A 21,899-nucleotide genomic window follows, 5' to 3' on the forward strand; every position below is an offset into this window, starting at 1 on the left:
CTGGGAGGCAGCGGGGAGGGCTCAAGTAGTTGGGTTCCTGCCACCCACACGGGAGAGTGGGTGAACTAGCAAATGGGAGTGAACTAGCAAATGGGAGGTTTCTCTCTCCTTCTCCCTATCAAATAAAATAAATGAAAGATTAAAAAACAAAATAATTCTAGGAAATAAGTCTTTTGTTTTTAAGATAATCTGTTTAGGAGATTTTACGCACGGTTCAGAAATCTTTAAAATGATAGCCACTGGCTCATTTAATATCAGAAGATATTGGGGTGCTGCTGTGGCACAGCAGGTTAAGCTACCGCCTACAACACTGGCATCCATATGAGCGCTGGATCAAGTCCCAAATGCTCCGCTTCAGATCTAGCTCCCTGCTACGTTAATGTGTCTGGGACAGGAACAGAAGATGGCACAAGTACCTGGGACCCTGCACCCGTGTGAGAGACCTGGATGGAGCTCCAGGCTCCTGGCTGTGGCCAGGCCCAACTCCAGCCTTTGTGGCCATGTGGAGAGTGAACAAGCGGATGGGAGAGCTTTCTCTCTGTCTCTCCCACTCTTGCTGTAACTCTGCCTTTCAAATAAATCAAATAAATCTTTTTTTTAAAGGATTTATTTATTTATTTGAAAGACAGAGTATCAGAGAGGCAGAGGCAGAGAGAGAGCTTCCGTCTGCTGGTTCACTCCCCAAATGTCTGCAATGGCCGGAGCTGGGCAGATCCAAAACCAGGAGCCAGAAGCTTCTTCTGGGTCTCCAACGCAAGTGCAGGGGCCCAAGCACTTGGGCCATCTCCTGCTGCTTTCCCAGGCCATAGCAGAGAACTGGATGGTAAGTGGAGCAACTGGGTTCCCATATGGGATGCTGGCACTGCTGGCGGTGGCTTTACCTGCTATATCACAGTGCTGGCCCCAAAAGAAAACTTTAAAAAATTAGAAGATGTTAAAAACACACACATAAAGAACCTTTGGGGGGCTGGCGCTGTGGCATAGCGGGGTAAAGCACCACCTGTGGTGCTGGTACCCCATATGGGCGTCAGTTCGAGACCCAGCTACTCCACTTCCGATCCAGCTCTATGCCGTGGCCTGGGAAAGCAGTGGAAGATGGCCCAAGTCTTTGAGCCCCTGCACCCACATGGGAGACCCGGAGGGAACTCTTAGCTCCTGGCTTTGGATAGGCACAGCTCCGGCTGTTGCAGCCAATTGGGGAGTGAACCAGTGGATGGAAGGCTGACCTCCCCCCACCCCCCATGCCTCTGCCTCTCTGTAGCTCTGCCTTTCAAATAAATAAATAAATCTTAAAAAAAAAAAAAAAAAAAAAAAAAAGACCATTTGGGGCACAGCCCCAGCTTGAATAGTATATCTTTCTCAGCCTCAGTTTCTCGACCTATAAAATGGAACCATAATACCACCCATTCCACAGAGTCTTGAGGGTTAAATAGGCAATACACAAAACACTTAAATATCATGGGGCACACGGGAGTTATTCTTGGAAGACATGTTTTCAGTTTATAACCTTTAAATATCAAGTATCTATTCAGGTTCTACCCTTACTTGAAGATCCAGTCCATGAGTTCTGAGTTTTAGCTTAGTAAATACACCTACAAGGGAGCCAGGATTCCCTGCTGACCTCTGGGATGTTTTCAAAACCTTACACTCCACTCGAAGAACACTTGAAAAACAGTCACTGCTTCCGTGCCAGATGTCTTCTACACACAGCTGTATGTGAAAGGACTACCTCGCACTGAGAGGAAAAGCTTCGGCAGACTGTTTCCCTGAACCCCTCTCTAGGCAGACGTCAGACATCGACCACGCACAGCGCGCTAACGCCTCATCTGGCAGAAGCAGTGTGTTTAAGGTACAGCACACTTACTGCCTGAACGGGAGGATTACCACGGCTTAGTCAGTTCTAATGTTCAAAACTAAAGGAAAGGCGGAACTGAAATAACTTTCAAGACACCTTGTGATTTTTTACCTAAATTTTCCAGGTCTTTCTTGGTTACAAATTTGTAATCATCGTACACCGTGCTCTCCGGGTTCTCCTCCAGTTCTTCGGTCAGGTTGTCTAAGAAGGAGCACCACCGCGGGGCAGGGCCCAGGACCTGGGGGTGGGATCACAGGTGAGCAATGAACACGGACAGCGAGCCCTCTGCACACGCAAGGTTTACATCCTGGTCTCCACGAGAAGTATCGAGAACAAACCGCAATGTGTATGATGAGCCAGTGCACAAAGGAGAGGAAACCGAGGAGGAAGAACTGAGGCCCGGAAGAGGAGAATAACCCCACTCAGTCCAGGACACAAAGACACTAGCAAACACTGAACTATCAAAATGCGGATCAATAATCCAGCCCTATAACACCACCCATTCACTCGCCCATCGCCTCCCTCACTCAAAAGAATGCAGCACTCTGGGCCGACGCTGTGGAGCAGCAGGTTAAGCCTCCACCTGCGGTGGCGGCATCCTATAAGGGCAAGGTTCGAGTCCTGGCTGCTCCACTTCCAATCCAGCTCCCTGGTAATGGCCTGGGAAAGCAGTGGAAGATGGCTCAAGTGCTTGGGCCCCTGCACCCGTGTGGGAGACCTGGAAGAAGCTCATGGCTCCTGGCTTCAGATTGGCCCAGCTCCCATTGTTGCAGCCATTTGGGGAGTGAACAGTGGATGGAAGACCTCTCTCTCTCTCCCTGTCTGTAACTCTGTCAAATAAATAAATAAATAAATCTTTAAAAAAATTTTTTTTATTACACACATAATAAACTACATGTGGAGAAACATCCCTATCAATGCCCTCTCCAAGTAAGCAGAAGTCCGTATCCGACATGGCCACACTCATTGTGGTTATGCTGCTTTGTCTCATTATACCAGTGATTCCCTGCCCCGACATGAGGCTATGGCGCTCATGAACACGAAACATAGCTCTGAATTAGCATAAAATGAGTCTCCCATGCAAATTTGATATGAGTACAATCTACAGAGTTTTTAACACAGAAGTAGGAGAGCACATTCGGCGCAGTGGCTGAGAAGGGGCTGAGGCACCGGCTTCCTATCTGGGGCTGACTGGGTTCAGGCCCCGGCTCAACTTCTGGACTCCACTTCCTGCTGATGTGCACCCTGGCAGGCAGCAGGTGACAGCACAAGTCCTCGGGCCCCTGCCGCCCGTGTGGGACATCAGGATTGAGCTCCAGGCCTGGCTCTGGCCTGGCGCAGCCCCAGCTGTCATGGTGGTGTGGGTATTTTCAGAGTGAATCAATGAATGGAAGACCTCTCTCTATCTCGGCCTTTCAAATAAAATGGGGGGAAAAAAAAGAAAAAGAAAAAAACTCACAAACCTTCAAAAAATGCAAGATAATTTAGACACTGGCTGGGATCTCTGAAGAGTTTGGAATCGAGCTGGAGCAGAAAGGTGGATGGACACACACACACACGCACACACACCACACGCAGTCACGTAGAGCGATGAACCCAGAGGGAGTGAATCCACAGTGAAGTATATTTGAAAGGGCTTCAGGCTTCAGGTTGCACTGAATGCGTGAGCAAGGCATGAAAATCCCAGGGAGAGCTAAGGTGCTTCACCACACAGCTATGTCTGCTTCCAATCAGTCAGCCGCAGGTGCAAAGCTGTCTCATCGGCTGATGTACTCCCTAAGACAGCGGTCCTTGCGTCTTGTGGACAGGACGGAAGTACATTATCACCGCTATTCTAGGACATAATATCCAAGACGTCTCTTCTTGGGAGGGTAGGGACTTCAGTTAGCTTGTTAACTGCTGAATTTCCAATCCTAGAACAGTGTCTACCAAGTAGCAGGTGCTCAGTGACTATCTGAACCTACCCACACATAAAGCACACACGAATTCAGGTACACAAGGTCCTCAAACCTGAAGAGTCCTCTTTGGCAAAAGCATGTCTAAAGTAGTCTAATTTTCCTTATTCGGATAAAAACATTCACATATCCCGTCATAAAACTACTGGTGACAAGAACACTCGGTGGGAAACGTTAGATCTATTTTGACTCCTACGCAAGGGGACACTGTCACTCAAAATAAAGGACAGTCGCTCCTCACTGTCACTGGGGGACAGGTTCCAGACCCCCTACAACTATCCACAATTGTAGACGTTCAAGTTCCATACAAAATGGCACAGTATATGCCTACAAGCTAAATACAACCTCTCATATACAGTACATCATCTCTAGATGAATTGTAATGTAACTGCTACATAGATTACTGCTATATTACCTAGGGAGTAGTGACAAAAAATAAACTGTAATAATGTTTTCAAATATTTCCAGTCCTCAGTTGGCTGCATCTGCAGATGGGAACCCGTGAATATGGAAGCCCACGTGGTTTCCCCTTAACCCAGCCACAAACACGGGCTGGGGGGCTGTGAAGGGCACACCCGAGCCAGGGACAGCTAACAGCACACCCGTGCAGGGCGGAACGCCCTCACAGTCCTCGCTCAATGTACCACAAAATCTTTCTGATTAGCGTTCTGGATCTTAATGGAATTGTTTCAAATTGCCTCTCAGGGGGCAGGCCCAGCCGTGGTAAATAACCCCTGCAATCAGATTCATGGCCGGTAAGCTTACAGGAGGAAATCTTTCCATCAAAAACAAAATTAAAAATAGCGGTCGGCTTCATTAATCCCATTTCCCCAGTTCCTTTTCAGAAAGAAAAACACCAGAACCACCACAACAAAGCTGAAACTCCTGATTCGCAGCGGCGTTAAGGGCACGTTTTAGCTACGGGGAGCTGTCCTCGGAGACCTGCCACTGACGTGTGAACACAGTGGCCAGCACGGCCCATGAAGGCTTGCTCTCCCGTCGGGCCTCCAGTGACCGCAGCGTTAATGTGCTAGATTTTCTACTCTACATAATACAGCAGAGAAGCTGTGTAAGGGCTGGTATGCAGCATTAGAGTATAATGACAGAGAGAAAAAGTCTGTGTATGTTCAGACCAGATGTAATTAAAATAAAAATGTAAGTTTCATTTATTTATTTGAAGGTCAGAGTTAGAGAGAGAGAGACCCTCCATCTGCTGGTTCACTCCCTAAATGGCCAGACTGGCACAGTGTTGACAGAGAAATTTAAAAGTGGGCCTCGGAGCCCCTTCTGCTAAGGCAAGTCTAGACAGCCTTGAGGGGGCACTGGGGCAAGGCCTTGAAAAACTTGGAGAGGCTATGACTTCATAATCAGGAAAATTTATTTGCCATAGTAAATAGTTAGAATTGGATGCTATGTAAATGTATTTTTTTTAATTATTATTATTTGACAGATAGAGTTAGACAGTGAAAGAGAGACAGAGAAAAAGGTCTTCCCTCCGTTGGTTCACCCCCCAAATGGCCGCTACGGCCGGAACTACGCCGATCTGAAGCCAGGAGCCAGGTGCTTCCTCCTGGTCTCCTACGCGGGCGCAGAGCCCAAGCACTTGGACCATCCTCCACTGCCCTCCTGGGCCACAGCAGAGAGCTGGACTGGAAGAGAAACAACTGGGACTAGAACCCGGTGCCCATATGAGATGCCAGCGCCGGAGGTGGAGGATTAACCAAGTGAGCCATGGCGCCAGCCGTATGTAAATGTATTATACTCATTATTTATACAGAAATTGCTTGATTAGAAGAATTATCAAAACTACCTTTAGTGATTTTACACTATTTCAATCCTAGAAACTCATTTAAAACATTTGTGTGCTACAATGACACCATCAAACAGGTGAGTCACTGACTGACCAGCAGCCGCGAGGAGCCCCCGGTCACTTTATCGTAGAACTACCTCAGGACACTGTAAGAGCAGCCCGAGACAGTGGTTTGCTAACTACGGCAATAGCAACCAAAGTAACAGAAGCATGAGAAGCTACACTCCGAGGAGCAAGGGTTTTACCCCCAGTGGGTATCACCAGAAATCCGTCGTTCTCATTATGAGGCCGTACCCCCACCAGAAGCTGCTGAGGCCAGGCTGTCTGAAACGACAGTCTGCGCACTGTGGACGCGCGGTCCTGCAGCCCCAGCGTCCAGCACGCGAATGTCTACCGTGAAACCCACACGCACTCACAACTCTGACTGGAGAAGGCCTAGAAAAAGCTCACCCTTGAGGTCACATTTAAGTCCCAATGATTCAGACTGGTCCAGGTTTGACCCAATGAGTTCAAAGACATTCTTCAGGACATTTTTAATTACAGAATTACAGATCAGAGAGACAGAGCTATACTATAAATATACAGGCTAAATCCAGCTACATACAGTAAATACATACTGAATACAGCTGTAAATGCCATTGGCCACTATCATGACTAATGATAAACCTGCGCAAGGCCTGCATCACCCATCGCAGAATCAGAGTTGGTAAATTCAAGAGCAACTCTGTAACACATAGAGAACTTCTCCTTCCGACTTCTCCTTCAGTATCGGTTGACAGGCCCCACTAGCACCGGCACTCATTCTCAAATCCTAACCGCTGAGGCGCATCATGAACGCTGAGAAGTAACTGGGTGCCCAGTGGGGTGGCCGTGTCTCTAAGAGGTGACTGCATCTGCAACATAACCAACTGCTGATCCCACACCCAAGTGAGCAATGACACCCGTTTAAAGGTACGCTACTTGGAGAGTGTTCTCTGCTCCTAAAAATCCGATGAGCAAAGCAGCAACTTGCTTTGAACATTCTAAAACAGTTTTAAAAAGGAGAAAAATTATTATTTATCTTGATTTAGTTTTGAAAAACTAGTTTGGGCACGGAAGTGAAATGGTAAGAAGAATAAAGGCAAGCGGAGAAAATACGTAAGCTCGCCACGGCTCCATGTCACTGCGAGCCCTCAGGCCACGCGAGTCACCCTCTGCAAGGCTCTGTGCGTCCCACCGAGCGCAGCCGCAGCCCGTGCCGCAGGGCTAGGGGAGACGGCCAGCCCGGGCAAACACGGGAATTGGAACCACGGAGTGCCCTCAGGAGTGATGATGGCAGCCCTTCCTCTCCGTGGCCATGCTACGACAGCGAATGGATATTAGAAGGTCCTAACCTTCAAGAACAAAAAGAACAGGAGAAGCGTTCAGCGGTGTAAGACAGTCACCACGGTAAACAGGAGAGCCTTCCATCAGAGTCCTTCGGACCAGTGCCTCGAGCGTCCATGGATCCGGGAAGACAGGACACAGCTCAGGCTGAACAGAGGCGCTGCGGAGGCTGAGGACCCTAAACCCCGGCTACCCCTAAGGAGAACAGGAGCTGACTCTGCAGAAGGGAAACAAACTGTGGGTTCCTCTCCGGAGAAGAAGAAGCGTCCCAGCAGACAGACCCCCAAGCCACTGATAAGTGGAGCTGAAGGCTCGGCATGGACACTAGCAGTGGACAAGGCCCAGTGCACACTGGGCTCCCGATCAGCAGGGCAGAGCCTCCTCCACAAGTAAGGCCGGGCCGTCAGACAGTGTAGGGCTGCTGTCGGCACCTCCCCCTTCCATGAACTAAACAAGAATCCCTACCCCAGAGAGCTGACATTCCAGGAAGGGAAACAGTAACACACGGGCTGGACAGCAGAGTGTGACAGCTCAAGTGCCCCAGGGAAGAGAAAGCAGGGGGCGATGGAGAGCAGACGGACGGGCAGGCCCACAACTGGCCACAGGTTGCACCCCGAGGAGGCAGGGACACGCGAGGCTCTCCAGCAGCTGCCCTGGGTCAGCCAGAGGAGCAGCCCCGGAAGGCTTGACCAGAGGCAGGGGGGGAAGAAGAGGCTGACAACCCAGGCAGCTGCAGGGCCATATCTTCTACAGGAACAGAGCATCAGAGGGCTCCAGGCGGGGGGCTGCCATGACCCCATGTGCGCCGGCAGGGAGCGCCCCGGCACAGGCCGGCATTACTGGGTCCAGGCCGTGAAGGCAATTCTGTTCAGTCATCGGCCGACTTCAGTGGCCACACATGACAAAGAAATTAGATTGTATGGCAGCAGCCCAGGAGTCACCGACCGAACCAGAGGCACAGCGTCCCAGGACTGAGCTCCAGTTTCCAAAGTTATCTTAACGAAAGCATCTGGTTCTGAACAAAAAATCACGAGTTTGAGATTTGTGGACGCTGAATCCAGCAGCATTCAGCACATGCAAACCTCGTTAAAAGAACACGTATTCCTGCTAAACTTGAGAATAATGGAAACAGATCACTCTCAAATGAGTCACTGCGGTTTAAGTGAGCAAAAATTTCATTCAAAACCATGAAATCCCTTCACAAAACAATTTCTTAAAGCTCTCTTGTAAGTATTCAAAACTGGATCTATCCTGTTTTTCTACTTTGAGGTTTTTAATTTAAAAATGCAAATGCTGTATTAGGCAGCATGGAAAACCATGAAGAAAAAGAAAATCTTAACACGGTGCTCATCTCCTTCAAAGCTCAAAGCCACATAAGAAAAGCAGACGCTTCCCTTCAGGCCTGGCCGCGCTCCAGCTACAAATCAGTGTCAGATCCCACGCGCGGTCCCGGGCGGCTTCCGAGAGCTCACGCCGAGCCGCGATCACCGTGACGGCCGCAGCGGTCAAGTCCTCCACTCCGCCTCCCCGCCCCAGTCTCCCAACACACTGAAACGCCAGGCGCGGCACACACGCACACCTCCCCTGGTGGGGGCGCAGGCACCGGGCCAACTGCCTATGGGAAGGCGTTTATCTTCGTGATCCCACACCTGGCGAGAGCACGCCCCAAGACATTGTTCTGTCATTTCTTCCTGCCAGGAGGGCCCAGATGGTGCCGTGTGTTACCCTTGCTTAGCCCATCGGTCGTTTCCGGCTCTTTCCTACTTCCTTGCAGGCCAAGGTGGTTATTAATACATTTTCAACTTCTCCTTACTGCCTTCCAACTTGCTATTCTGAATTCCAAGTACCACAGTATTTAAAAACCCCCAAGGAGGGAAATGTGGCCGAAACAGAGGAAGAGTGAAACTCCTGAAAATTACAGGTACTCTTTTCCTCAAGGCTCTACACTGTCACAGGGCTGCTCTACAAAGGTCAAACACATGTTAGCACCAACTCCCATTTACAGACTATATCTGGGGTGTGGGGCTTGGGGAGGTCATGCACAGAATTAGGAAATCCCTAAGGACACAATTTAAATTTGAGCAGAAGATGTCGCATATGTCCCCCAGTAAAGCCAGAGGCAGCATGACACTGGCACAGAGCTGCGCTCGATCCAGTAGAAGGCAGCCCACCGTAAGAGTGCTGAAGTCACCTCTCCAACCCAGCTACTTCAGAGTCCTTCAGGCATCTTCCCTGAGGTGACAGCAGGAGTCCAGACGAACCACAGGTGTGCAGGGTGCTGGAGCAGGTAGCACGTGGACATGTCCTAGGAAGATTCTCTCGGTGAAGCTGAGGGACAGATCCCAAAGACTGCAGGTGGAATCCATCTTGAAGAAGAGTTCACAGAGCTTCACGCCACAGTTCATGCACCTGCTGAAGTCTCTACCCGCTGAATGGGAGGACAGCCGTGCAAGGGTGATGAGATGCTGATGACCACTGCGATGGCTGACCCAGCTTAACTTTGGGCTCCTTGGCGACCAAGGTTTTGCCCACAGATAGGGGAGGAAGACGCCTCTGGCTTGGGAAGGGGAAGCACACCCGGGCTGGGCTGTGCAACCTGGAAGAAGCACCCTTAGGCTGCAGGTTTTAAAGGCCAAAGTCCTGTGGTCCAAGCAGGCAGCCTGATGACCTCACCAGAATCTGAAATGGCCTAGGGATGTACCGTCCAACACTGGACCACAGCAGCCACTAGCCCCATGTGGCTGTCTAAATGAAATGAAACGTAAAGTTCCGTCCTGTAGGCGCACTCGCCACACCTGGAGGGCTGCGAGCTGCACAGGGGACGTCGTTCAGGACAGAGCGGATCTAGATGTTTCCATCCTCCCAGAAAGGCCAGGGAAACGCTATGGCTTAGAGAACTGAGAAACCTGAATGGTAAACTTCCAGCACAGGGAGCTATGCAAACGAGGTCTAACTATCCAAGGAGGCACTACACAATGATGAAAAAGAACGAGCTCACAGGTTCAAGTGTATGGGCCTAAGTGACACATTAAGGGGTCAAAAAAACCCTTTCAGAATAGCAATCAGAATGACATCTCTATTTAAAACGCGCTCGCTAGTTTGACCTAACTCTACCAAGACTGCACCAACGTGTTCAGAACCAACTGCAGGGCTGGTTATGAAGACTGTTCCTTTCTAGATCACACACTCAGACTCTGCAAGTGTTTGACCTCTTGAGAGAGACAGAGACAGAGACAGAGAGAGATTTCTTTCATCTACTGGTTCACTCCTCAAATAGCCCAAAAGCCGAGGTTGGGCCAGGTCAAAGCCAGGAGCCAGGAACTCCACCTGGGTCTCCCACATCTGTGGCAGGGGCCCAAGTACTTGGGTCATCTGCTGCTGCCTTCCCAGGAGCAAGGAGCTGGAGAGGAAGTGGGGCAGCCAGTGCTCCAATGGGCACTGACACTACGGGCAGTGGCTTAAGCTGCCCGGAGGTTTAATCTTTTTTAAAATCGGAGCTTTTCTTTCTGAAGCAAAGCCAACGCTCTCAAAAGGATGCAAGCACAGACACAGATAGGGACGGCAAGAGACTAACAGCGACCAACCTTATCAAACTGGAACTGAACCACTTCAAATACCCTCTTCGCAAAGCACAGGCCCGGTCCGTGAGCCCAGTGAGCCCAGAGGTCCTCAAGGCACCAGGGCTGTTCACCAAGAGAACTCAGAGTGTAGACAATAAAGATGCTTTTGACTTTTTCCCCAGAAAACGTAAGGCCCTAACTCACAACACCTCAGCCTGTCTAGACAGATGAACCAGGGAAAAAAAAAAGATGAGAACTCTCTGCCAGGAAGCAGTGTAACTCATCGCTGTGAGCGAGAAACTCCCCCACCTCCCTGTGTGAAGGGTGCCACTCAGGGCCTTCCCCTCCTCCCGCCCACCACTCCCAAGCCTTTCCAAACTCCAGGGATGTACCCCCAATGTCGTCTACACGGTGCTCCCCCTTAGCATGTCCGCTGACGGACGGGGCTCTCACGGTCCTGATCCACGACAAGATGTCCTCACCTGGCACGCCCTGCCCACAGGCTGCCCACTCCGACACTCCGCTCTGAGCTCAAGCCCCTGCATAAAACCTGTCAAGGTGCACACTCGCCTCAAAGTCAGCACCGAAGCTGCGGCCCCAGCCCTGGTGCCGAAACGCTGCTTCCCCTGCGGCCCTGCCTCCTGCTCCTTAGCCGGCACCGGCAAACAGCAGCTCCTCCCAGGCAGACTGGTCTGACCGAAGCTTTGAGTCTTGATTCAATTCGCTGTGTACAGACCCATCTCCCTGATGCCACCATCTTTCTGAACTAAAATAGCAACGAAACCCCACCACCCGCCTGTTACGATGACTGACATGCACAACGCGGGACGGGGGCAGCGGTGCAGTGGTGCAGCAGCTGCTGGGACAGCTGAAGAGCCCTGGGCGCTCTGCTTGGATCTAATGCACCCTGCAGGTCCCTGCAACCCCAGGGGAGGCCTGGATAGAGCTCCTGGCTCCTACCTTGGCCTGCCCATCCCTAGTGTGTGGGCACTTGGGGAACAAACCAGTGGATGCAAGTTTTCTGTGTTTCTCTCTCCCTCTCTACTGCTCCACCTTTCTAAACAAACAAACACACACACAAAATAAAATAAAATAAAATAAAATACATCCACCAAACGCTCACGAGGACATGGATCAAAAGGAACTCGCCATTCACTGCAGGGGGGAATACAAATGGTTCAGACACTCCGGGTGCCAGCTGGGCAGTTTCTCACACACTAAGCAGGACCGTTAGCACACAACCAGCTCACCAGACTCCCTGACATCTAGCCGAAGGACCTGGAAACTCAGGTTTGCACAAAAACCTGCACATGGCTGTTACGGCAGCTTAATTTGTAACTGTCAAAACCTGAAGCAACCAAGATGCCAATGGGGACTGGAACAGCAAACTGTGGTACATCCACCCAGCAGAATATTATTATTATTATTATTATTTATCTGAAAGTCAGAATTACAGAGAAAAGGAGAGACAGAAAGAGGTCTTCATCCGCTGGTTCACTCCCCGAGATGGCCGCCACAGCCAGAGCTGGACCAATCCAAATGCAGGAGCCAGGAGCTTCGTCCAGGTCTCCCACGTGGGTGCAAGGACCCAAGCACTTGGGCCATCCTCTGCTGCTCTCCCAGATGCATTAGCAGGGAGCAGCTGGGACCCGCACCGGTGCCCACGTGGGATGCCGGCTTTGCAGGCAGAGGCTTTGCCCGCTACACCACAGTGCCGGCCCTGGGAGGGTGTTCCTCAGCCACACAAAGACATGGAGGAATCTCTCTGGCTTGGCCACAGAAGAATGGTGAAGAGGTCGGCCTGGCAAGCCCCTCGCAGGAGGGGGAGCCGGAGCGAGGAGGCAAGGTCAGTTCCGATTCAAAGCAGCACAAGAGGAGGAAAACAGGCAGCAGGATGTAGAACTGTTTGAGCAAAAATAAGTCACCTCACACGTCCACACAATACGGCACATGTCACACGTGCATCACATATTTCCATATGGAGGGGACAGGAATTTCTACCCAATCAGAGCTGAAATGAACGTCTGGAAATGTGACAGGATGCTCAGAAAATGACTTCCTGACTGTCACACGTTAATGCTTTCTGTGCGTCTGCTATTCTCGTGACCCAATAAATCGCGATGGGAAATGGAGCGGATTTCCTCTGTTGAGAAAAATGCCACAGATACCGCTCCTGCCTCAAAGTGTTTAGATTAAAATAGGAAGCCCGCGTTTCCCTTTTGCGAAGTCGCAAACAACTTGTTTGTATGACACAGAGCGTGTGCTTGCCACCTGCCACGGGGGCCTCACTTCCGCTTGTCAGGAACAGGCCAGCAGCCAGCGGGACAAACAGGACACCAGGTCTCCTACCCAGCTTCACCACAGCTCCACCGCCGACGGGGGCCGCTAAGGAAGCACTCTCAAAGGAAACCCGCTCCCTTCTCGTTAATTAGGAGAGGGTAAAGAGAACCCACGGGACGTGGGGCTTGCCTTCCAGGAGCCTGCTGGGCCCTGCCTGGAAGTGCCTCACGTTTTTTTTCTCCATAAAATTGGGTCTTTTACCTTCCCTGAGACATCCTATCCATTTACATTGTTTTTTTCTCTATGTATTTGAAAGGGAAGGAGGGAAGGCAAGGGAGACAGGGAGAGAGAGAGGGGGAGAGAGACAGAGGGAGAGAGCGAGCGAGCAAGCATGCTCCTCCATCCAATGGTTCACTCCCCAAATGCCTGCAATAGCTGAGACTGACACAGGCTAAACGAGAAGGCCAGAGCCCAGTCCAGTCCCCGAAGTGGGTAATAGGGACCCAAGAACTTGAGCTATCACCTGCTGTCTCCCAGGGTGCAAGTGGCAGGAGGCCAGAACTGGAAGCAGAGCTGGGACGCAAACTCAGCCACTCCGGTAAGAGACGTGGCTTCTCACGGCGCTGAATGCCCGCCCCAGGCTTCACCCTCACAATGCCCTTCCTGTAGAATTAAGTTCAAGTGTGCGTCCCCAAGGCACTTCAATACACAGGTAGCTTAAAATATCCATAATTCAACGCAAGTGAAAGTGAGTATTTCCAATCAAATCTGTTTCTACAGAAGCTCTGAAAGGTGAGCACTTCATTGACACCTCTTCTCGCACTCTCAGTCACAAACATTTTCTCCTTCGGTCCAATGCTCATCATTTCAGAACGTGGTTTTTTAATCTATGTGGGGCTGGGGGAGCACAGCGAGAGAGTGAGCAAGCGAGTGAGTAGTGTTCCCATTCTCTGGGTCACTCTCCAAATGCCCGATCAGCTCCCAGTCATGGCGGAAGCTTGGAGCTCGATCGATCCAGGCCTCCCAAGCGGTGGCACCACCTGCTTCCCCCCAGGGTGCCACACGAGCAGGACGCTGGGGTCGGCAGCAGAGCTGGGTACTGAACCTCGATCCGGCACATGAGCAGGACGCTGGGGTCGGCACAGAGCTGGGTACTGAACCTCGATCCGGCACACGAGCAGGAAGCTGAGGTTGGCAGCAGAGCTGGGTACTGAACCTCGATCCGGCACATGAGCAGGACGCTGGGGTCGGCACAGAGCTGGGTACTGAACCTCGATCCGGCACACGAGCAGGACGCTGGGGTCGGCAGCAGAGCTGGGTACTGAACCTCGATCCGGCACATGAGCAGGACGCTGGGGTCGGCAGCAGAGCTGGGTACTGAACCTCGATCCGGCACACGAGCAGGACGCTGGGGTCGGCACAGAGCTGGGTACGGAACCTCGATCCGGCACACGAGCAGGACGCTGGGGTCGACACAGAGATGGGTACTGAACCTCGATCCGGCACACGAGCAGGAAGCTGGGGTCGGCAGCAGAGCTGGGTACTGAACCTCGATCCGGCACACGAGCAGGACGCTGGGGTCGGCACAGAGCTGGGTACTGAACCTCGATCCGGCACACGAGCAGGAAGCTGGGGTCGGCAGCAGAGCTGGGTACTGAACCTCGATCCGGCACACGAGCAGGACGCTGGGGTCGGCACAGAGCTGGGTACTGAACCTCGATCCGGCACACGAGCAGGACGCTGGGGTCGGCACAGAGCTGGGTACTGAACCTCGATCCGGCACATGGACACGGCAACTGGCATCAGTCGTGGCCAACACCCAGCCCCACAATGTTGTTCACTTCATACGAAGCGCCTTTATTTCATTATTTTATTCTCTTCCTATATCCTAAAGACGTGCCTTCCCTATATGGGGCCTGGTAACCCAATGCTAACTGATTTCTCAGTGGACGTGGATGCCCCCGGCACACTGAGAGCAGGAGACAGCCCCGGTGCCACAGCCTCTTGTCCCTGCCCCCCAGCATTCACTCGGTGGGGGGTGGGGGGGTGTCCACTCCACATTCGTTCTTTGACTTAGAGACGACCAAACCCCAGAGGTGCTTCTTGTATACGTGGCTGCAAAGCCCGACTGCCCACACTGAACTTGCTAACCACAGCTTTAAAACCTTTTCCCTTCTCCTACTCCACCTGTTGCATGTAATATTTCTGATTTTTGCTCACTGGTTTGACCTATTACACAGAGATCAGCTTCTAAAGTCAGATGAGACCGAACGGGGCAGAACCAGAATTAAACTTGAACATCCCTTTGGAGTCTTCCTCAGGGGCTGGAACAGAACTGGAGGCAGCGGACGGCTTACACTTAGCGGCCACGCCCGCAAAATCCCCATCGTGAATTCTAACTCCTGCTCAGTCACCAGGAGAGCTGCCGGGAACCAACAGACACAAAAGTAACGCAGCACCTGTCTTCTCAATTCTCCCAACGTCGGTGCAGAACGAGCACCATCCCAAAGAAGATTCCTACACGTACGTGATCCCATGTGCTGGATGCTTTGGGGAACCAAGGCTGAATTCTCTCCGCTGAGAAAGCTCCCATATCAAGTTTACTCCAAGACATGGCCCACAGAGTGGAGCAGACGGCACAAAACTGCACCTGGCTGCCTCACTCCCATTCCAGATCTCATTCCAGCCACCAGTGCCTTTATTTAAAGCCATGTCAGCTAAGTGAGCCTCGTCTATAAACCCGATCAACAGCCAATAAACTACTCCCAAATGCAAAGAAAACATAACAAAAATGTTAGCAAGAATGTCTCTGACTGCTGTGACCACAGCTGGCTTTTTCTTCCTGATCATTACATATTATGAAAATAACTGAAATCACTTTTATATCCCCATACACAATTACATTTTCATTACTTCCAAGAGTTTATAAGAACACAGGGAAATATTAAGTAAACAGCAAGATATGAAATGATACTGACAATGTTTCAGATTAAATATTAAAAAAAATATAGCTATAAATGTTTGCCTCTGGGTGGAGGAAGGCTGCTTGGGCTTCCTGCCACTCGTCTTCACCGTATTTCCTATGAAGAGTAAGCTTTGATGACATAATGGGGGAAATGGACTTCACTTGAAAAAAATCCCATTTCTTATTTTGGCAACCAAATCTCACCGCTGCTTCTGCTTCAGTCTTTAATGGCAGAATCAATGGTGTGCAGCAGCGCTCTCCCACTGTACTTTCTATGATCCAGTAACAGATGTGACAGTATCTTCCTGGCCCACATCTGGGATCTTGTCACGGCCTGTTCGTGTCCCTTTATCTTGGTCAGTGCATACTCCTTTGCAGACCCACAGGAAACCACGCCCACGTAAGGCCACGACTCTCATCCGGAGTCTGTGCCACCAGGCTCCTCAAATGCTGCCTGTCGCGGGAAACTGGCGGGACAGGAGAAACGACTAAGCGCGTCTGCTCCACCTCACCGCCTTACGGGACTGCAGTGGTTTAAACCGCACCTGGGGCGGCATCCCAGATCAGAGTGCTGCTGGCTCCCAACGCCCGTCGGCTCTGCGTCCGACCCAGCTCCCTGCTAAGGCACCTGGGAAAGCAGCGCAGGATGGGTATGGGCCCCTGCACCCAATGGGAGACCCGGATGGAGTTTCAGGCTCTGGCTTCAGCCTGGCCCAGCTCCTGGCCATTGTGGCCACGTGGGGGAGTGAACCAGCTGATGGATCTCTTTCTCTGTCTTTTCCTCTCTGTCACTCTGCTTTTCAAATAAATAAAATAAATCTTCTGGGCCTAGTTCCAAGACCTCAGTTCCTTCTACTATGCAATGTGGAATTAAGTGCAATCTAGGGGCTAGTGTTGTGGCACAGCAAATTAAGCCACCACTCGAGACACTGAGAGCTGGTTCAGGAACTGGATGTACCATTTCCAACCCAACTTCCTGCTAATGTGCTTGGGAAGGCAGTGGATGATTGCTTGCAGGGTTGGGCTCCGGCACCCACCCTGGAGACACGGAGCTCCTGGCTCCTGCCTTTGGCCTGGCTGAGCTCTGGCTGTTGCGACTATTTAAGGAGTAGTCCCATGGACTTTCTTGACATCTCTCTCCCCACCCCCATCTCTCTCCCACTCCCTTTCTCTGTCACTTTGCCTTTCAAAGAAAGAAGGAAATACATCTTAAGAAGGAAGAGAAATGCCTCCTAGAGCCAGCTCTGCCACTGATTTGTCGTTTGACCTTGACCATGTAGCTTGGTTCTTCAGCTGTAAATCAGGGGCTGGATTAGAAGACCTCAAAGAGCCCTTCCAGCTGCAGTGTGCCACGCTGCAGAAGCTTCCTCCTTCCCGTAAAGCACACAGAAGAATCCTTCGTGCGGAAAACATTTCAGCAACTACTTGTCCAGCTTATGTTCTGTCTTGTATGTCCTTTGTGCGCTGGCAAACTCCCCGGGGACAGGCTCCTCTGCACCTGGCCCCACCTCTCCAACTCGAGATTATGTTGTTACTGGCACCGCCAAACAGCAATGTCTAATAAAACCACTTCTCTCAGTACGTCTAACAGCTCTCTGCTTAGAAGATGGAAACGCTATCCATCATCTTCAGGGTTCCACATGGACACTCCCACGTTCGGGGCCACTCCAACACACACCAGGGCCACTCCCATGTACAGGGCCACTCCAACACACACCAGGGACACTCCCATGTACAGGGCCACTCCAACACACACCAGGGACACTCCCATGTACAGGACCACTCCAACACACACTAGGGACACTCCCATGTACAGGGCCACTCCAACACACACCAGGGACACTCCCACGTTCGGGGCCACTCCAACACTCACCAGGGACACTCCCACGTTCGGGGCCACTCCAACACTCACTAGTGAGCCAAGGATAGTTCTCATCTGGGGAACGCTCCAGAATATCAAATTAGCAAACATAAACGAATCGGCAGTGTTGACTTGTAATGGAAATGGATTGACTGGGCCAGTCATGGTCCATATCCAAACCCAAATCTTAAGGAGGAGCAAGCACAGCAGCGCCAGCAACTCAGTCAGAAGTACAGGCAGGCACGTGGGGAACAGCCAGCACTGTCAGTCAGAAGTACAGGCAGGCACATGGGGAACAGCCAACGCTGTCAGTCAGAAGTACAGGCAGGCACGTGGGGAACAGCCAGCACTGTCAGTCAGAAGTACAGGCAGGCACATGGGGAACAGCCAACGCTGTCAGTCAGAAGTACAGGCAGGCACGTGGGGAACAGCCAACGCTGTCAGTCAGAAGTACAGGCAGGCACACGGGGAACAGCCAACGCTGTCAGTCAGAAGTACAGGCAGGCACGTGGGGAACAGCCAGCACTGTCAGTCAGAAGTACAGGCAGGCACATGGGGAACAGCCAACGCTGTCAGTCAGAAGTACAGGCAGGCACGTGGGGAACAGCCAACGCTGTCAGTCAGAAGTACAGGCAGGCACATGGGGAACAGCCAGCGCTGTCAGTCAGAAGTACAGGCAGGTACATGGGGAACAGCCAACACTGTCAGTCAGAAGAACAGGCACACACATGGGGAACAGCCAACGCTGTCAGTCAGAATAACAGGCAGGCACACGGGGGACAGCCAGCACTGTCACTTCCAGTCTTTAAAACAGGTAAGTCTCCCACTCTAGACGCAAAGCCAACTTCTGTACAAATTCCAAAAAAGCTATGACAAAAGCCAAATGCTATGGGCCTTCATATTCTTATTTTTCTAGGAAAGAGTTTAATCTATCCTCTTAACAGAACCACCACGGATCTTCTGGCCCAGGCGTCACTTCAGACATCTGGCAGCACTCCCAGCCACAACTCTCCCATCACCTGCATCTCTCATCGGCCTGACAAGAACGCCCTCCATGAGCACACTGCGTAAAAACTGCACTCTGGCACTTCCACATTGTGTTCTTCCCTTTTGTATTTCAACAGGGGTAGCAGCAACAGACAAATGCAAAGTTCCAAACTGCTGTAAGACAGTCAAAAGAACTGCAAACCAGCCATTGTAAAACATACAACCGTACCTAAGATTCCCCATTTAGCAATCAGATTACTCTTGCAGTGGGTAAGCACTGCTTAAGGTGCTGTGGAGGTGATGGGAAGGCACAAACAAGTCCCTGCAGCCATGTTTTATATAAGAATGGGGAAAGACATGCATAATGAAGGAGATAGATATACACAGGAAAAATATTTGGGGGCTCACAGGACACGGAGTCTATCACAGCTACTCAACTTCGCAGTCAGTCAGAAAGCCACCATAGACAATATATAAGTGAGTGGGTACACTGGGTCCCAATAAAACTTTATTTACCAAACAGGCTGCTGACGTTGAGCTGGCCAAACCCCAGGTCTTAGGCACACTGTGCAAGATTCTACAGGGTCTGTTTTAAACTACAAACTGCTGGTAACCAGAAGCAAATACAAAATAAGCACCAGTAGACAACCAGGTGGATAATCCCGGCTGGACAGCTGGTCCCCCACATCCTTGGAAAAGCCCATTTCGTTCTGCACATTCCCGAGTCAATATAACTTTGTTCCATGTAAAATGTGTTCTTTTAGAGTTCTCCTTTGATTGGTTATAGCAGGCACCTGGTTCCTTCATTAAATTAAAATTAAAATTTTAATTTTATTTTGTATCTATTTAAGAGTTGCAATTTCCCTTACTTTTGGAAAATCATCCTTGAACAACTCTGGAGGTCTCAGCAGGACGTCCACTGGGTGGACACGCCTGACCCAGCCAGGCAGGCCCAGGGGAGCCCCTTAGCGGACGCACACCTCACCTGGGCTGCTTCAACCCGCAGTTTCTCTTTGGCTCTCAGCTGGACCCAAGATTCCCTGGGTCTCCATGGACTGTCGTTCTAATTTCAGTCTTCCTCTCTGATAACTTCATGTTTCGGTTTTAGGTAATGGATGTCTGATTTGGATGGAAAGTTAGTTTAATGGTCTGACCATTGGTGCTGTCTGTGAATGGATTAATGGCTTATAGAGATCTGGCCCCTGCTGGGTGAGAGAAAACAGAACTGAACATATTCTTGGTGAATAAATACACACACTGTTTTTTTTTGTTTGTTTGTTTGTTTGTTTTTAAAGATTCATTTACTGCGGCCAGTGCTGTGGCACAGTAGGTTAATCCTTTGCCTGCAGTGCCAACATCCCATATCGGTGCCAGTTCAAGTCCCAGCTGCTCCTCTTCCAATCCAGCTTTCAGCAATGGCCTGGGAAAGCAGTAGGAGGATGGCCCAAGTCCTTGTGCACCTGCACCCTTGTGGGAGACCCGGAAGAAGCTCCTGGCTTCGGATTGGCGCAGTTCTGGCTGTTGTGGCTATTTGGGGAGTGAACCAACGGAAGGAAGATTTCCCTCTCTGTCTCTCCCTCTCACTATCTAACTCTACCTCTCAAATAAATAAATAAAATCTTAAAAAAAAAGGGTTAATTTATTTATTTGAAAGTCAGAGTTGACACAGAAAGAGAGGTCTTCCATCCGCTGATTTGCTCCCCAAATGGCTGCAACGGCCAGAGCTGTGCTGATCCGAAGCCAGGAGCCAGGAGCTTCTTCTGGGTCTCCCACACGGGTCAGGGGCCCAAGCACTTGGGCCATCTTCCACTGCTTACCCAGGGCACAGCAGAGAGCTGGGTCAGAAGTGGAGCAGCTGGGACTTGAACCACGCCCACATGGGATGCCTGCACTACAGGAGGTGGCTTTATCCACTACACCACAGCCCTGGCCCCACACACTGACTTTTTAATCTATTTTCCCTTCTCTGTCATGCAGGACATTTTAAGTTAAGAGAAGAGCTGGGGTGTTCTAAGCAAAATGGTAAGCCACTGGAAGTTTTAAGCAGAAGAATAGTGTAGCTTGTGTGTGTTTATCTTTCTATATTTTAAACCAATCTGGCTGTGGGATGGAAGAAAGACTAACAGAGGGACAAAAGTTACAGAGGCCATTATGGCGAAGCAGCAGGAATGCACACTGCGGAACAGCTGGGTGTGGCACACATTCTGGAAGAGGCTGCAGGAGGCAGAGTGAAGTGGAGGGCAGAGGACAGACAGACGGCTCCTGCGCTCTGAGCATGCATGGTAAACGGCCGTGTGGATGACGAAGCCTCAGCTGAAACGGGAGCCTGGCAGGTGGAGGTGAGTGGGGAGCCGGGCCCGGAAGCTCTGCGGTGGCAACACTCCATGTGCTGTGCTGTCACATACCCAAGTGGAGGAGCCAAGTGGGCCAGTGGGTAAACAGCCCTGCAGCCCAGAGCGAGGGCAAGGCGGGAGGCACGGTGTGGGGGTCCCCAGCACACAGCGATCCGTGCAGCAGAGGGACACATGAATTGCCTGGGGAGAGGACACAAATAGGAGGGACAGGAACAGAGCCCCAGGGCACATGGACACCTGGAGGTCAAGGGAAGAGGGCCTGGGTCCAAGTCCTGGACAGACCAAGGAGGAACCAGCATCTAGCACTTCAGATATCCGTTATTTCTTTGTGCTGAAAACCATTCAGAACCCTCTCCTGGGCCAGCACTGCGGCACAGTGGGCTAAGCGGACTTTTCAATCTGTTATAACTAACCCAATCATTTTAATACAAATGACACAGAAACTTTATCCTAAGAAAATGTTTTAAAATAAAATACTTAACTGCCAGTATTGCAAACTGGGTCCAGTGACATTGCATATAATGGTGAGAGCAGGGACCGGCACCGTGGCTCACTTGGTTAATCCTCTACCTGCGGCACCGGCATCCCATATGAGTTCTGGTTCTGTCCCAGCTGCCCCTCTTCCAGGCCAGCTCCCTGCTGATGTCCCTGGGAAAGCAATAGAAGACGGCCCAGGTCCTTGGGCCCTGCACCCACATGGGAGACCTGGAGGAAGCTCCTGGCTCCGGATCGGCGCAGCTCCGGCCGTTGCGGCCAACTGGGGAGTGAACCAAGGGAAGGAAGACCTTTCTCTCTATCTCTCCCTCTAACTGTCTATAACTCTACCTCTCAAATGAATAAATAAATATATAAAATATATATGGTTAGAGTAGCTTGAAAGTGCAAGCTGGAAAAAACCCCAAAAACC

The 21,899-nt window shown here is 51.0% G+C and overlaps 1 protein-coding gene across 2 annotated transcripts in view; it reads right to left on the reverse strand.

Annotated features, from left to right (window-relative positions):
- The window catches only part of NOL10 (nucleolar protein 10), a 98,075-nt gene that overhangs the window by 29,881 nt on the left and 46,295 nt on the right, over positions 1-21,899 (reverse strand). For both annotated transcript variants that reach the window (XM_062208955.1, XM_062208956.1), the window contains one exon: positions 1,967-2,093. In XM_062208955.1, the coding sequence (XP_062064939.1) occupies positions 1,967-2,093 (127 nt within the window). The remainder of the gene's footprint in view (positions 1-1,966; positions 2,094-21,899) is intronic.

The sequence above is a fragment of the Lepus europaeus genome, chromosome 13, assembly GCF_033115175.1.
Source record: "Lepus europaeus isolate LE1 chromosome 13, mLepTim1.pri, whole genome shotgun sequence".
Taxonomy (NCBI): domain Eukaryota; kingdom Metazoa; phylum Chordata; class Mammalia; order Lagomorpha; family Leporidae; genus Lepus; species Lepus europaeus.